The sequence below is a fragment of the Pygocentrus nattereri genome, chromosome 9, assembly GCF_015220715.1.
Source record: "Pygocentrus nattereri isolate fPygNat1 chromosome 9, fPygNat1.pri, whole genome shotgun sequence".
NCBI classification, from domain to species: Eukaryota; Metazoa; Chordata; class Actinopteri; order Characiformes; family Serrasalmidae; genus Pygocentrus; species Pygocentrus nattereri.
The window spans coordinates 33100414-33116838 of record NC_051219.1 but is presented as its reverse complement, the minus strand read 5'-3'; the positions used below and the strand labels follow the sequence as shown (position 1 = coordinate 33116838).

Genomic DNA, 16425 nt, shown 5'->3' with positions numbered 1-16425 from the left:
AATTTCACTATAATTTTCCATTAGATAGCTGGTTTACAAATATTTGCTCATCTACGATGGGAGAAGCTATCTGTCTAAAATGATTATGGTCAGGGCCTTCAGAAATGTGCCCCTTTCTCTCTTTGTTTTAAAACCAGATTGCGTGGGACCGAAATTAGGAAGATTACATTAGGACTGTCTGCATCCGGGGGAGAGATACTGAAACATAATGATTAGAGGCAGGGGATGAAAGCAGCGTCAAGAAAAAAGGTTTCGACAATAAGTAATGTTTTTTTAAGTGAAGCTGAGGTTTCAGCCTCAGCGCTGGAATGATGTTTGTGTCAGTGTTGCCGACACAGTTCTTGCATGCGTGACCATATACGTGCACTTATGTTAGCAGACTTGCTGCACATTTTGCATCGGACAGGCATCTAAAAACTGATAAAGTAATTTGATCAGGATGTTTCTGTTTTTATGGCTGCTACCAGGAGTAATCAGAACAATAGCCAATTAGTCTGTGATAAGTTCCAGCTGCCAGTGGTGGATGTATACTTAAGTTTAGTATGCAACACGTTCATCCCTTGAAAAAAAATAAATATATAATGGTATCTAAGCAGACGTGAGGGGGAATAATATCCAGCATCACAGGCTTGCTAGAACAATACAAGGGCAAACACTTTCTTTGGCCTTCTTTTCAAAGCCCTGTGCCACACTCCCAGCTTTGTCACATTCAATTTCCTGTCAGTTTTATGATCGAGACTTGAGAAAAAAAAGTGGCTGAAGAGGGGAAAAGCCCTGCTTTATTTTTAATGGTGAAAAAAATCTCAACAGGCAACCTTTTTTTTTCAGTCAAAGATGATGATACTCTTCCCTGTCTCTCTTTTTTTCCTCCTACTGGTCTTTTTGACTCCACCTCACAGTTCCCCGCTTGGTCTGCGCTGCCCCACTGGCTAAGACAGCAGAGAGGGTTCAAACACTATGTAACTCACAGCAAAGGTCAGATTTCTCACTCCGCATGGCCCCGGGCCTCGGCCACAAAAGCCTCCTCGATTCACATCTTTCAACTGGGCGCTGGCTTTTGTCCCGGCGGAGCGAGGCGCTCAGAGCGGGCGGCCATCAGACCAGCCCCTCCTGGAGTGCGCGGTCAGGGGCAGCTAAACGTCTGGCCTCCGCAGCCCTTTGACTGATGCGGCCCTGCCATGTCACAGCCACCCCCCCACAACCCCGCACCCCCCCGAGCCCCGAGCATACCATCATAATGGACCACATCAAACGCCATTCAGCTCCTCTTCGGAAAAACAGAGATGGCAGCAGAGAAAAAAATAAAGATCGCCCACCACTGCTTGCTGCAGCATACGCTTAGCTCAACTCATTTAGCTTGATCTGCCAGCTTAGCAAATTAGTTAAACATCACATTATATTCCGTATAGTAGTGTTTTTGAAAAGATAACTTTTGCATTTGTGAAGTTGAGCTCTAGTTCATAGGTTTCCATTTGTGGGGGAGTAGACTTCTTGCATGGTCCGCTTTTACAGGGAGTTTCTTTCTTGACAGGGCTAGTAATAGGTACCAGGGGTCACAATGTAACCATTTTATTTACTTTCCAAAATCACCAGCCTGCTGACAAGGTAAAATAGTGCTAAATTTTTCTTTGGGTGCTATTTTGCCTTTTAGGGCAAAATTTTATCTCAAACCTATTGCACATACGAAGTCTCAGGCCTCAGGTTGTACATCTGTACATTTTTGTGTGATAAATTTCTCTGAGGGAGCTTTTAGAGGCATTAAGACTTCAGATGTCTGGTTCCTATCACCACCACTGTGAACAATTCTGGCTCAGTGACTTTCTAGAGTGGAGCCTTTCACATTAAATCACTCTGAATGACTTTGTTTACATCTTGACCATTTAATTATGCAGTAATTCTGAAAATTTGGTGGAGTTCCCCTTTAAAAATAAAGGCATTTGGAGTGACCTCATCTCAGAACCACTTTTGATTTCCCAAAGAGCCTTTACGCAGAAGACAGCTCTTTAAACATCCCTTTTGCAAACGAGATGTGTAAGGTGAAGAACCCTTTTGAAGTGTAAAGAACCTCAATGTGATGTAAAGGTTGTTCTCTTGAAGGTTTTTCCTTACGCAAAGTCGAGAACTTTTTATTCTTAAGTGTGGATATTGTCAGTTTCCATTTTAGGGAGGAACATACGTTTCTTTCCATCCAACGGAAGTTGACGTCAAAAAAAAAAAAAAAAAAACTGGCACAGGTTTTAATAGAGACTCTGTCGTTCTCTGAAAACGGCTTTACGGTTTTTCTTCCAAAAGCTGAAGTTGTGAAAGGATGGCCTGTGCGATGAGTTTTCATGCTGAGAGTGAGAGGTGCCATATGACTGACATGGGCTCGCCCCTCGGAGGCGCTGGTTTAAGGTGGGAACACATTACCATTGTTTGATTATGACTCACAGTCCTAATTACTGAATCAACCAAAACCTGTTTTGTGCATACTGTACCGTCAGCCAGCAGTTAGCAAACAGGAACTAGGGATTGACTCATTTCACAGAATTATGAACCATTACCTAAAATGTGCATTTCCCCTTTTCGAAAGCTGCTTTTTCTCAGCACTTTGTTTTTTTTTTTATGGGTAAAATTTAAGGTAGTTGTGTTTTGGTCAACAGCAGAACTCTTCGCACACTTCCTGCATAGTGTTCGTTTCACTTACTCTGTGCACGTAGCAAATGTAAATTGTGACTGAAAATGAGTATATTTTGCTGTGTGGAATTATGCTAATATTGTAAATATGTTGAAAATGTCTGCGAGCACTTTGCATGCCACGACGGAAGAAACTGCCAGGCAAATAAGGGCTTTGTCTTATAAAGTATTCATTGCCACCTGGTAACGGCTGCCGTTTATCATTTCACCTGAAATTACAATGAAAACTGATACCTTATCAGAGGGACAGGGACAGGGAGAGAGAGAGGAGGGGAAGAGCACTGAAAGAGAGAAGGAGTGAACGAGGGAGGGAGAAAGAGGGAGAGAAGTTTTTTTTTCTCTTCTCTCCTCATAATTTACAACCAACTGTTCCTGGATAAGGTTACTTAGGCCATGTGAGTACTCTTCAGTATTGATGCCTCTCGGCCTAAAATTTGTGTCTTACCTTAAAGCAGTTTGAGGGTGCTTGAATTTGCATTTTCAAAATGGGACTATCTATATTTTCAGTTTGTTTATTATTATTATTGGTATTATTATTTTTAGTGTTGATTAGATTTTATATGTTGTAAGATTTACACGTTTCCAAAGTCTTCTGCTGCTCTCTCACTTTTTTAATTTTACACTTCACATTTTCATAAGCACCTTTATTTATGTTTGAAGTTTATGGATAGTTATTAAACGTCACAGTGGATTGTACAAGCTTGCTGTTTCCTTGGATATAACGCTGCTAAAATTGCCTCACCGACAAGCGTCTGCCACGAGCCATCGGTTCGCTTAAATGAAAAACAAAATGAGTTCTATTTGCTGTGCAGAAATTCTTGAATATAAAATATGTAATGAGCCATGTAGATACGTTTCAGAAGCGGCCGTGGCTCCCTCCCTCCTTCCTCATTTGCATGGAGATGGGCCAGGCCCCGCCCCCTGGGCCAGTTGAGAGGCGCACAGATGGAAAGGCCAGCCCACTAAGGGGAGGGGGAAAAAAAAGTCTGCTCCAGTTCCTGCTCTTCCGTAATTTCCTATCGCCAACTGCTTGGTGTGTCTGTGTGGTGTGTGTGTGTGCAAGAGAGAAAACCAGAGAAAGAGAGAGAGAGAGCAGGAGTGTGCGAGCGAGCAAGCAAAGGGGCCGCCTCTGTATTCTTTCACCTACCCCCCGTCAAACCACGAGGAGGAGGGGCCCGCGCTGAGCTGCCAATCAACTTCACTCGTGGCAGCCGGCATTATCTCGGCTGCGAAAACTATTGACAGATTACATGTCAAGGAGTTTAGCACATGATTGAAAGAAAAAAGGCTGTTTTTTTTTAATTACCCCACGTATTTTAGTGCTTATTTCCCACAGACCAGCTTACTTCTGATGATTTTCAGACAGAGTTACGTAATATTATGAAAGTTACATGCTTGAGAGGATTTAACTTCGACTATCCTGAATATGGTAAGTACTCTTTTTCTCCTAAGTGTCTGTCTCTGAGCTTCTTTGGAGTGTGTGCCTGTGCTTTCATGTGAAAAGGTGTGTCTTTTATCACTGTGTGTGAATGGGGAAGTTAGTCATGTTTTAACTACTGTGCCGTGCGCCGTGGGCTGTAGATGAACTGCGGCTTTATTTATAACCGACAGAGCCCAGGGCTGATTAGAGTCTTACATATGAGCGGTCATTTACCTCAGTTTAACCGTACTGATTGTAAGTGTTCAACTGTGTTACTTAAAGCAGGAGCAACTTAAGCAAAAGTACTTTCAGTTTAAACTGGAAGTACCTATATTTATTTGTGTGCTTGTGAGCTGCTGTTCGTCACTCATAAGTCTTGGCACCTCACTACCTCCTTCACTTCTTTTTTTTCTCCTCTTCTATTCATCTCAGTGAGAAAAAATGTTGCCATTTTTTTTCTTCTTTACTTGTATAGTGATATGTCTTTATAGAGGCCGTGAATAGAGATAACACACAGGTATTTAGCAGCGGAGTGCTTAGCGTGGCCTAAGGGTTTGTTGCCAAGGGGACTGAGCAAACAAACTGTTGTGGGACCTTTGTTTTGACACATCTAAGGACACACACACATACAACAAGTGATCTCCCTCTTCTCTTTATCCCACGTCCCCCCTGTTTAGGGATATTTCAGAGCACATGAAATCGATCTGAGCCGCTCGCTATAGCCTCTCTATTTTCTGTCCTCTTTCCATCATGTTTTGGGACATGCCGGTGCCTCTGTAATTCTCATCGAAGTTTTTCAGAGCTTTTTACTCTCATACGCACCTTTATATTAATGTTGCACAATTACACAGTTCTTCATATTTGTCATGTTACTCTGATTTTCTCACTGTGTTTAAAGAGTCATTACATTTCATTCTGTGTATGTCATACACGACGTGCAAGCGGACATGATGAATTTTCATACGTCCTTGTTTTTTTAGTAATTTATGTAGAGACCTGTGGATTTTTGCTTAATTTTGTGTCAACAGATATTTAGAATTTTTAAATGTGATGAGATACAACCTATAATTTCTATACTGTGTAGTTTTTAAAATAGGTCTTATTTAGTAATTATTACACTTTTTTAATGTTAGGAAAGCCTGTGTTGTACATTGATTATTTAATATAAAATGTAACAGTTGCCAGTCATGAACTAAGTTGTTTCAGAATATGGGACAGTTTAACCAGTTGAATGGCTCTTTAGAATTGCAGGTGGGTTCTTCTGCTTTTGTTTTCATTTTTTGCATTTTCTGTAAGTGATTTCTGTTTTTGATAAACCATTAAAAAAAAGAACTGAGTAAAGAAGAAAATGAAACTTTGTGACAGCTTGTAAATAGAGCCCAGTGTTGTAAATTCCGGGAATAATATCCACTTCATATTCAAAACCTTTTTCCTCTAAACATACTGTATATTGCATTTATTTATTTTTTTATGATCTCAGTTCGAAAAGTGAATAGGTACAGACACACCCTGGCTTTCTGCCTTCTAGTTCTGTGCATTCTGTTCTGACTGGAGTTTTTTATGACTCCTTATTCAGACCGATAGCTTGCTTTTTTTTCTTCTTCTTCACAGTGAGCACAGTTTTAGAGCTCCGTACACCCTGAGCATCTTTACCACTCGCCCGCAAAATAGGATGAAATGAGGAGGAAAAAACAAGGCAGGGTCTGCAGCCCCCCGTAACCTTTATCACAATTTAGCAACAACCGAATCAATTTGATGTCTTAAGCAATAAAAAGGCTGTTGCTGTCCTAATTCTCCGGCTCCTCGCCTGACAGTAAATTTACATTTTTTAATTAAACTAGCTGGAATTTTTATGAGGGGGCTGGGCTATGCTAATAGGAATGTTGTGTACTGCAGATTAACAGAGTTTTGAAATAAATTTAGCAGGAGGACACTAGAGAGAGAGCAGGGGGCTGTGAGGCACCGTCTTTAACCCCTTTTATGCCAAATTCTCCTGAGGGACCCTCCGCTGGTCTGTCCGTCGTGTCAGGCAGGATGCAATGTATTTCAGCACAGAGATGACCGAGGTTGCCATGTCAACATACGTCATTCAGATTCTCATATATAATCGATGATGGGTCGAAATGAAGAAAAGGTTGTTTAGTTTATAAAAAAACAATACAAAAAACACTCCTTTAATTAGAATTGATTTTCAGGATATGATTTATAATAACAAAAATGTAATTCTGATCCTGTATCATGTATGCTGTTAGATTTTCATAAATTTGAATTTTGTTTGATTTAAACAACATACTGCAGTTTAGTGTAAGAATACAGAATATTTACAGAATACAGAATATTTACTGAAGCATCAGCTCTTATTCAAATTTATTTAGTTCTTTAGTTCTTATAGTTATTTAAAGAACAGCCTGAGAGGTTTCTCTGTTAGTGCAATTTTAAAGGATCTGTATTGTGATGTGTTGGAAGAGAGAGAGAAAGAAAAAACAGGGAAAGAGAGAGATAGATTGCTGGACGGTTGAGTCGTGCCTGAGCCGGTACATGTGCCTCCTGATAGGACGCAGACTACCCAACATCATAATTAACTTAGTCCTTTAATACCCCAACTCTTATCCCTGGCCCTTTACCAGCACAGTCCAGATAAACAAATTTTAGCTGCTAGAAAAGGCGGATATAAACTCCAGTGTCATGGAAATCATAGAAACAAGTGAGATTTGCTGTAAGCAATGTGACCTGGAGCAACAGAGAAGTGAAAGGCAACAAAACAAGCTTTCTCTTCTCTTCTGTTCTCTTCTCTTCTGTTCTCTTCTTTTCTCTTCTCTTCTCTTCTCTTCTCTTCTCTTCTCTTCTCTTCTCTTCTGCTCTCCACTCCTCTCCTGTGCACTCATGCAAGCACCCGACCCTAATTAAAAGCTCAAAGCCTTTCTCGTCACCAATACACAGTAATAGCCTAATTAATACTGCGAGAGGAAGTCCTCACGAATAATAAACAGGTTGCACCTTTAGGCCCTTCAAGTGTTTACTAGAAATACAGTTATTGTTGGTATTCTTAATAGCAATTTGTAATTCTCCTTCTTCTTCTTCTTCTTCTTATTCATTTCTTCTCATTATTAACATTCTTATTAATTATTAATATAATAATTCAGTTGTATGTACAGAGGAGCTGGTTACTGTATGGTGAAAGAAGCAGAATGCTCTGTATGTATGAGTTGCCATTTTGTGGGTGTAGGTTTCCTGGTAGTGGTGAAATGCAGCAGTGCACCTACAGATCAGGTGAGTTCCTGAGTTCGTGTCATTTTCTGTAAAAGCAAATGCCAGGAAGTAAAGTAATTTAAGATACTTCTCTGCCAAGGTGTTAAACCAATAAACTTCTGTCATCAGAGTTAAAGAGCTAAATGTGAATAAATCATTTCCTCTTATTGTCCACTCTGTGATTCCATGGATTAATGTAACATGGTCTGTTGGAAAAGTGACCAAGTTCTGCCTGAAGATCTTCCTCTTTGCAAAGGCCTTTAAGAATGGCTCTATTGCACGTTTATGATCTTCCACATGAAATTCTAATTTCATGCAAAGTGGGAGAGAGGAATAATCTGCCGCCGCTGATATGGCATATAAGAGGGAAAAGAGGAATATGAAGAAGCAATTAGCACAGTGTAAAATACTTTAGTCCATTTGTCTGAAAGCATGAGCTCCGCTGGCCTAGAATGAAATTTGCATGCTTGGCTTATCGACGCACACTTATTACGCCGTCTGAAAGGAAGATTAAGCCGGCACAAAATGTGGCGTCTAATCCTTTTAAATGTGGCAGGGGTCTTTAAGGTGGGAACGACCCCACGGGCAGGTTGCAGGCAGGATGGGTACGGCCGTTATAAGAGGGACACTCCAGACCCCATCCGCTCCTCAGGCCATGGCGTGCTGCTTTAGAACACGGTGGAAGAGTGTTCTGCGTACTGCTGGCTGCTGACCTTTTTTCCCTGTCATGGTTTATAGGTGGGGCTTCCTTGAAATAGGAGGAGCTAATCATTTCCAGTTCCAACAGTGATTATAAGAACTGTATTGAAATGTAAGGGGGAGGAGCTTTTTATTCAAAATGATCATCTTTTTGAGTAGTTTGGCAAAAAAGTCACTTGAACTTTTCTCACTAAATTAAAAAGCAAGCAACTTAGGGCATTTAGAGGGAGGAAATTCCTGTTTGTTCAGATACAATACAGAGCAGCAAGAATTTTTGATTAAATTATTGAACAGGGTTCATTGCATTTGGACACTTTACTTTCAAGTTGTGTACTGTGAAATTGAACTATACAGTTATATTCTATACATTTGGACTAAACAGCTATATTCTATATAAATTTACTATAAAGTTCTATTCTATATCATTAGACTTCTGTACAGTTAACCCATATGATTATATTCTATACATTTGTCCTATACAGTTATGTTCCACACAATTAAACATTGTGGCTTTCTGACACTTAATGGAGATTTAAACAAGTGTAATTCAAAAACTCATTCAAGAAATTAACAAAACAAAACGTTTTAAGTGATCAAAGTTGGTATTCATCCTGCTGGCATAATTTTTAGTAGTTTTGAATGTAAACCTGTAGCAGTGGCTTGCCTGCTTGTGGAACAGTTGAATGTCTGTAGCTCTAATGTACTACAGTACATCCTGCTAGCTCTGCTACTCCATATAGAGGTCTTACAGTGTTGGTTAACTGCTTAGTAGTTGGCTGTTAAAGTCAGTGATTGATAGACTGATAGTTTATCTGTGTGCCGGAAGTCCTCAGCTCCTTATCTCTGACCAAATGCGGGGGGTCAGGCTGGGATGATCAAGGGCCAACATAAAAGGCTGCATCTTTGGGTGGTCCTGTAGCACACATCGTATCTCTACCACGGTGCAGATGTGCTGTCTATCAGTGTGAAATTTGTCAAGCTTGAATTTGTGCTAATAGATCATGGGCACATTCTTCTTGGTTTCCTTTTGGTTGTCTCTGATAGAAAATGTCCACTCACTGAATGCTTTTTTTTCCCACTTGCTAAATGCCTCTTTTTTTCTCCATTGATAAGAAAAAGAAGCACATGGCCGTTTGTTCCCTGTCACCTTCATCCTGGGAGAGTGTGTTTGCTCTGGAGAGGCACCAGGCCGATATCCCGTCCTGTCTGGTAATTGACTGCAAACAGGGATGCCTGCGTCTGAAACCCTCCCCTGCCACGGGTCCCCACGCTCTGTGTGTTTTTTCCTGTGACATTCTATTCACTTGGGTCAGTAGCAGGCAGCGGCAGCAATAATTACTGTCTGTACATGATAAATCTGAAGCCCAGCTGTTCAATTCTGTCACAGCCCGCACAGTGCCGGAGCTGCGAGTGTTTTGCAGGGGGTTGGGGGGGTGTATTGCAGGGGCATTGGGAGGGTGGGGTAAGAGCAGGGACGCTTAGGAGTTTGCTGTTTGACTGAATTTTTTTTTAAACTCTGTAACTTGATAGGATTACATGGTTCTAGGGCCCACACCTGTTAAGAGGCTGTTAACAGAACAGTTGGCAGTCTCATGGTTGGAGCTTAGTGGTGTTTTTTTTTTTTTTTTCACTCTGTCCTCTTTTGGGGATTTCTCTCCCCATGAGCTTTCAGGGCTTTTCTCTATCCTCTTGGCCAGGGCAAGGTATCACCTCGTCCTTGTGTGTGTGTCAGTGTGTATAAGAGAGTGGCTATAGGTTTGAGTTGCAAGGTTCCCTCAGTCCACACAGGAGGGATAAGAAAAGTAATAAGCAGTAAGGAGTTTCTTAATCCCTCAAATCGTTCTGTATTTTTTCTGGAGAGTTTGGAACAATTCAGAGAAAGTATTGTGTTACGTGCCATTAGTCCACAGGCTGCTATAGGAAAGCGTGAAGCTTAAGACATCTAGGTAAAACATTAAAAATTTTGTTCTTTCTGATGCAATGAAGAGCAACGAAGAATTTCTACTTAAAAGCACTTAGTAGTGTTAAAAATGGTTAAACATGGACAGTACAATGTTCTATACAGTTCTATATGTGTTTACAATATGACTGTGTAGATTTTCTGTACAGTTATATACAACTAGACAATGTTACTTTCTATGCAGTTATTATTCTATGAAATTGTGTAGTGTCAATTTCTATACAGTTCTTTACAGTAATATTCTGTACAGATGAGCAATATAAATTTCCAATACTGAATTAAAGTTTAAATAGAAACTTTATTTTACAAAGCTCAAACAAAAATGGTTTCTAATAATCTAAAGCTGTTTACTTTATTATCCTACTTTTTAGTGCATTCAGGCCCCTAAACAGCTCAGCCAGCAGAAAGGTCCCATTCAGTGTTGTAAATGACACGCGGCTATTCCCTCCTTAAATTGCTGTTACTTGAATTCTAAAAAAAGAAGAGCTTTGACACTCAGGGAGGAAAAAAAGTTTTGGGGCTCTCACAGGTTTTTCCATTCTCAGGCGGGCAGCTGGAGGGGTTCTTGCGAAATGAGTCAAACACAATGTCAACTCTCTGGCAAACAAGCAACCTGACACCAGGCCTGGGTGCTATTATTTGTGCGATTTTATGTCCATCTATTCATATGCAGTGAGTAATGAATTAAAGGGCATACAGGGGCTGCTGAAGCCAGCCTTGTGTCCTGACATGATTTAGATATTTTCCACAACTGCTCAGAACACGACAAATGCCATGTTATGGCTTGCAGACCATACAAGTAGAATAAGAATTGCTGTTTAATTTCCAGCCTATGTTAAACAACTTCATTACAAAAGGTTGCAGCGCTCACTCTGATATGTATGGATTGCTGAAAACAGTTAGAAGAAACATATAAAATGCTAATGGCTTGTTTATTTTGCCTCCATTGCTCCACGACCATGTTTGGCGTGTGTCGGCCAGTCACTTTCTGTGGGGCTATCAACACCTGTCCTGCCCCTTGTGCTGGGATTTTCTATATTTGGCTGTAAGTTGGGTTCATCATTTGCTGTGAAAGGACACTGTTTCTCATTGGAGACACAGATATATAGAAAGAGGGAGAGGAAGAAAAGACAGTGAGAAAAACTGAGCAGGAGAGAGGGAAAGAAATCTGCCACATGTAGCAGGATTTTTTTTTTAATCTCGAGACATTTTTCGATAAAAGTCATTTCCATTTCCCAACTGAACAGAGTCTTTGTGGTGAAACATTATGCAAGATATGAGGAAAAAAATCCAGATCAAGCCGGTGAAGCTGACATTATATATTATCTGTAATTACACAACATGTCTCTGTAACCATGTATTTCTGCAAGCAACAGTAATCTTATCTAAGAGAAGGAGGAGGAGGGAAGAAATGTTTAATAATCATAATTCAGGCAGTTTTGATGGTCCTGATAAGTAATCTGGGCATGGCGATAAATAAAGGAACAGAAAGACTTTAAAACAATTCCCCTCCCTGCTGAGTGGAGATTGTTCAGAAAGTGTCATGTCCATAGGAAGCCCTACCTCAGCTGCTCTATAGAGGGAAATAAGCAGGCCAGGTTTTAATTGTTTGGGAAGTATTGGAAGCCCCTCTTCGCCCGGCCGTGTGCTCCCCTCTCCCCGGCTTCATTTCAGCCGCACTCCTCTTCGGCTGCTGGAAAACGGCGTTAATTTTTTTATTACCTGTTTGACTCTCTGGCCTTATTACTGTAGCCCCATAATGTTCTCCGTAACCGTGGAAACCAGATGAATAAACGTCCGCAAAAAGAAAATGAGATGATTAAACAGGTCACCCTTGCAAAACAAATTCGCTCGGCCGAGTGCAATTTGTGTGCCGTGCGCCTGTCTCAACAGTTTGCTAACAAGCAGATTGTTTGTGAGGTTAACGGAAAGAGAGAAAGCAAAGGAGAGGGATAAAACCAGCACTGAACACTCCGTTCCATTGAGGGAAAATAGATGCAAATCTTTAAGCATGTTGCATGACATACAAAAACTGCCTTCCTATTTCTGTTTAGTAGCTATTAATATCATTTTATGGTGAATTGAAAGTTTCGCACGCTTATGATCTTTTTATTTTATTTCCTCTGAACCTTCCTTTTCTGCATTATCTTTGTGCCCACGGAAGGAATTCTGGTTATGTGTTTAATAACTGTAAATATATACATTAGGGCTCAAGTGCTCACATTACAAATCCTTTCCTATTTGAACGTATGGCCCATATTGGAGTCATAGACTATACATAGGAAGAGGTGCAGTATGTAATTAGTGGTCAATGAAAGGCCACATAGGATTAATGTGCTGTTACTGCCAAGTGCCCTTAAAGCTGTCTTCAAGTGGAACAGCATCACTCCTGTGTATCTAAGTGTGATCTTCTCTGGGAAAGTTTTGTGCATTTTCCTTCGTCTCCTCCCTCTTTCCCAGCCCAAATTGCGTTTGACCCCTTTTGTGCATATTTAACATACTCTGCTTCAGCCCAGCTAGAATGTTTGGTTGATCTCATCCTGGTAAATAAGAGGCTTGGCTGTGCCGATTTAGACATAGGGTGAAGACGCAGAATTAAAGCCATGTCTGTGTGTGCACAGAGACCACTAATCACCAATGGCGGCCATGCCATGGGGATGTTGTTTATGGAAGTGCGCCACTCAAGGGTGTTGGCTGTTTACTCTAATGCACCACTTTCTGTCATTCTTATAAAAAAGCCAGTCAAAAAGAAAAATACACCCCCTAGTTTTGTCCCTTGTTGCAATGAGAAGTGTCCCATGCCGGAGAGTGCACATTTTGAGACAGAGCTCTGGTGCCCCACTGCTAGGGGTGTCTATGGCACAAACTGAAAGGCACTTGTGCATTATTGATGTTTTAATTTGTGCAAATGCCCAAGTCTTTGTTAAGTGATTATAAGCGCAGTAGAGATAGGAGGCAGGCACTTTGGGTTCAGAAACAGGAGCTGGTGGCCTGGTCAGCAGCAGGCCCAGCAGCCCAGGGCACCCTGGCACCGTCCGGCTTAAGGCTCAAAGATGGAAAAATATCAACGTGTCGCAGATAAAAAAAGCCAGTTGATCTTTTGTCCTTATTTTTTTCCTTCCCTCAGCTACACCTCTCCCATTTATGGTGGAGTTTTATAGGCCTTTTACATCCCTTATCAAAAATTATTTGATGTAAATATAATAGAACTGACCTGAAAAGCCCCATAAGCAAATAATGTGTGTGTCACGCAAGCAGCTGACCTTGGGAAAGAATGCCTCATTATAATGTTATAATGCCTCATGCAAGAACAACAAACCCATAAAACAATAGTTGGGAAAGTGAGCTGGTTTAGGTAAATATGAGAGAAGCACTGTTCTTTTTTTTTACCTTGATTAGCAGGGGCAATCATAAACTTTTCCATGACGTGTTGCTTTTGCTGTTGTGTGTCATTAGTGCTTATTCTACAGTGACTTGATACAAAAAAGTTCAAGCAGACTATGTTGGAAAAAGAGGTGTTGGAATCTTGCTACAAATACATATATTAACGAGCCCATATCCAACATTTTTTATTTTATTTTCTCCCTTAAAGCCTTTTTATAAAGTTTGTATTGCTTTACAGTCATAATTCATTTTTACATGACCTTGTTCCAACATCTCTTTATTCCTTAGAATCAAACAGTGTTTACACTCCTTCAGTGTGGTTGGGCGGGGGTGAGCTGCTGTAGGCTGAATAGGGGATACATGTAAATGAGTTGGTTTTCGTTACATCACAAAAACAAGGAATTTTAAAAATAGGCTGTTTTTGCAGCCATTTAGAAACTTTAACAGTGTTCACATACTACACAAACCCCTTCAAGAAAAGCGAGGGAAAATCCGTTTTCCATGATATGAGCATTTTAAATGTAGTAAAATTGATTAATGTGGTTGATTAATTATTACCTTAATACCCATAATACCTAATTTGATTCAACCTGATGCATCAAAAAGCACAATCAGTGTGATATTCAGTGGTCTTTGGAGTTTGAATGGTTCACCCTGTTCACCCCACAGCTTCTCATACAGTGAATGAAATTGAATGTATCTACGCAGTTCATTGAACAGCTATGTTTTAAGTTACAGCTATAGAAATAAGCTCATATGTGGATTTGTCTCTGCTTTCAGCAGCCAGTCCTGACCCCCTAGCTGTGACGCTTGCAGAGTCTCACTTTTAACCATGCTCACTGAAACCATTCTTTCCCTACCCACCTCCCTACACCAACCCCCCCACCTCCCCACATTTACAGCTTTATTAAGCTGTCTCATGAAGGCTTAGTAGGGAAATACAGTGAAAAAGAAAAGGCACATATTACTTTGATGATCTGATGTCATTTGCAGGCTACACAAATGCCAGCTCCATTGTGTGCGGTAAGGTACAGGGGGAGAAAGAGAGCGAGAGAGAGACAGAGAGAAAAGAGATGTTGGCTCTGAAATGTAGGATTTCAATTAGGTGTGTAATCTGAACCTGCCTGCTTTGATCGAGCCATTTTCTGAATAAGAATACAGCAGCACTTGTAAAACATTAATTACATGGAGATTTTTTTAAAGGAACCCGGTAAAGTGCGCTTTATTTGGAGCTCCTTGAAGACAGAAAGAAATCTACCTCATGCTAAATGGCCATTTGAACCCACAGCAATGAGGATGAAAAGAGGCTTTCAGAGTAAGCGCAGCAATAGAATGTATAATATTTGAAAGAGAAGTAAAGAGATCTCCCCTCATGGAGCCTGGTCTGAGCAGGTCCGTGTTTTAACGCGTTTCTCTGTGACAGATGACATTTCGGCTGTGTATTGGATCACATTTCTGACATTATCTCTTATTTCACCAAAGCCAGGATTTATTAATAATTCATGCAGATGCTGTGATGGTGCTGATAGAGAAAAGCTACATTAAAGGAGTTATTCCCTCTAATAATTCACATCTAATTGCTTTATTTGGTTGTAGAAAGTGTCTGAATGTGTGTACCGTTAACTATACTTTGGCCAAATGTTGTTTCATGTATGTTTTGTTGGACAAAAGTGGCCACTTGTGTTTGTCTGGATGAGCTATTTGAATGGGCTTTATCAGAATTATAGGCAATATTGTGGCACATGCAATATGTGTATGAAAGCATGCCTGCATGGACTTGTAGTGGAAATACGAGCTGCTTCTGGTAAGTAGGCCTGTGTATATTCTCAGACTGAAATGTATCTGTATCTGCTGCACATGTTGAGCCTCTAAAGGTTTGATTTTGACTCTGTCAATTTCTGCTGTGCCACCGGAATGTTCTGTAGCGGGACAGTGATGTTTTTCCAGTGAGCCATCCTGCATCCTCTGGCAGCCTGCTGTAGGCAGTTATGTACTGTAATTATGGATTCAGCAAGTTTTTTATCACTTTTGCTCTATTTTGTAATCAGCAGAAGGTTTTCTGAGGTGAAAATACTGACGCATTCTAGTAATTAGAGACTAAAGTACACGTACAAGTTTTATGATGTGCATATTTCCGAGAGTGGGAGAGACAGTGAGAACGAAAGAGAGAGAGAGAGAGAGAGAATAAACCTATCCTGTATGTTTCGTCAACTGCTTTTTTTTGTTTTTACATGTAATGTTTCCCCTACATGTCTCTAAATCCTCTCTGTGTCCATGATGAGCAGTCATACAGAAGATGCATTAAAAGTGCCATAACTCGCACACCCAGCCAGGCTAAAATCAATTGGAATGGATAGTTAAGCTGGCGCTAAAAATCAATGAGCAATTCATGTCCTTGATCACACTGTGTCATCTCTCTCTCAATGTAAGAGCTTGGAGGCCGGCAGAGCATGACCACCCCCTTCTCTCTACATATTACACTCATTTGTGTTTGAACGGCAAATATATAGATGTGTTTCGGAAGCCGTGTTGATTTTTTCTTTTCTGCGTATTCCTAAGCCAATATCAGGATGCACAGCCCTGAGCACTGTTTATGTAAAATGCCGGCAAGCTGTCTGGGATCAGTTGAGTCTCTGCCACATATGGAGCAGCAGAAATCTTATCTGGCCAATCTGGGCTGGACTGGATGAGTTAATATCTCAATCAAACCCTTAAAAATAGCTGAGGGTCAAATTTCAATGATCAGAGTCTTTTCAGCCTTTCAAAATGTTGCAATCAATTTGGCTGGCATTCCAGGCCAACGGGTGCGGCTGCGTGGAGGCGGTGCAGGGTTGAGTTGGGGGGGGGGGGGGGGGGGGGGGGGGGGGGGGGGGGGGGGCAGGGATGTGGCCTAACAGACTAGGAGAATGAAAATTCAGTGTTTCAAAATAGTAATTTTGTCCTTATTAATGCCATTAGTGTAACAGTCAGCATGGATCAAATCAGCGGCTGACCGAAGTAACTCCCCTGTCTCGGCACAATGACGGGATGGTGTCGG

General features: G+C 40.9%; 1 protein-coding gene across 6 annotated transcripts in view; it reads left to right on the top strand.

Moving 5' to 3' along the window:
- casz1 (castor zinc finger 1) overlaps nt 1-16425 on the top strand; it is a 234454-nt gene that overhangs the window by 136813 nt on the left and 81216 nt on the right. For 3 of the 6 annotated variants that reach the window (XM_017708226.2, XM_017708201.2, XM_037541360.1), the window contains exon 1: nt 3717-4105. The exons of 1 other annotated variant lie outside the window; for it this stretch is intronic. In XM_017708226.2, coding sequence (XP_017563715.1) covers nt 4057-4105 — 49 coding nt within the window. In that variant the 5' untranslated portion in view covers nt 3717-4056. Of the gene's footprint in view, nt 1-2302; nt 2395-3716; nt 4106-16425 lie in introns of those variants that run through there. 2 more of the 6 variants (XM_037541359.1, XM_017708234.2) reach the window with 2 other exon arrangements.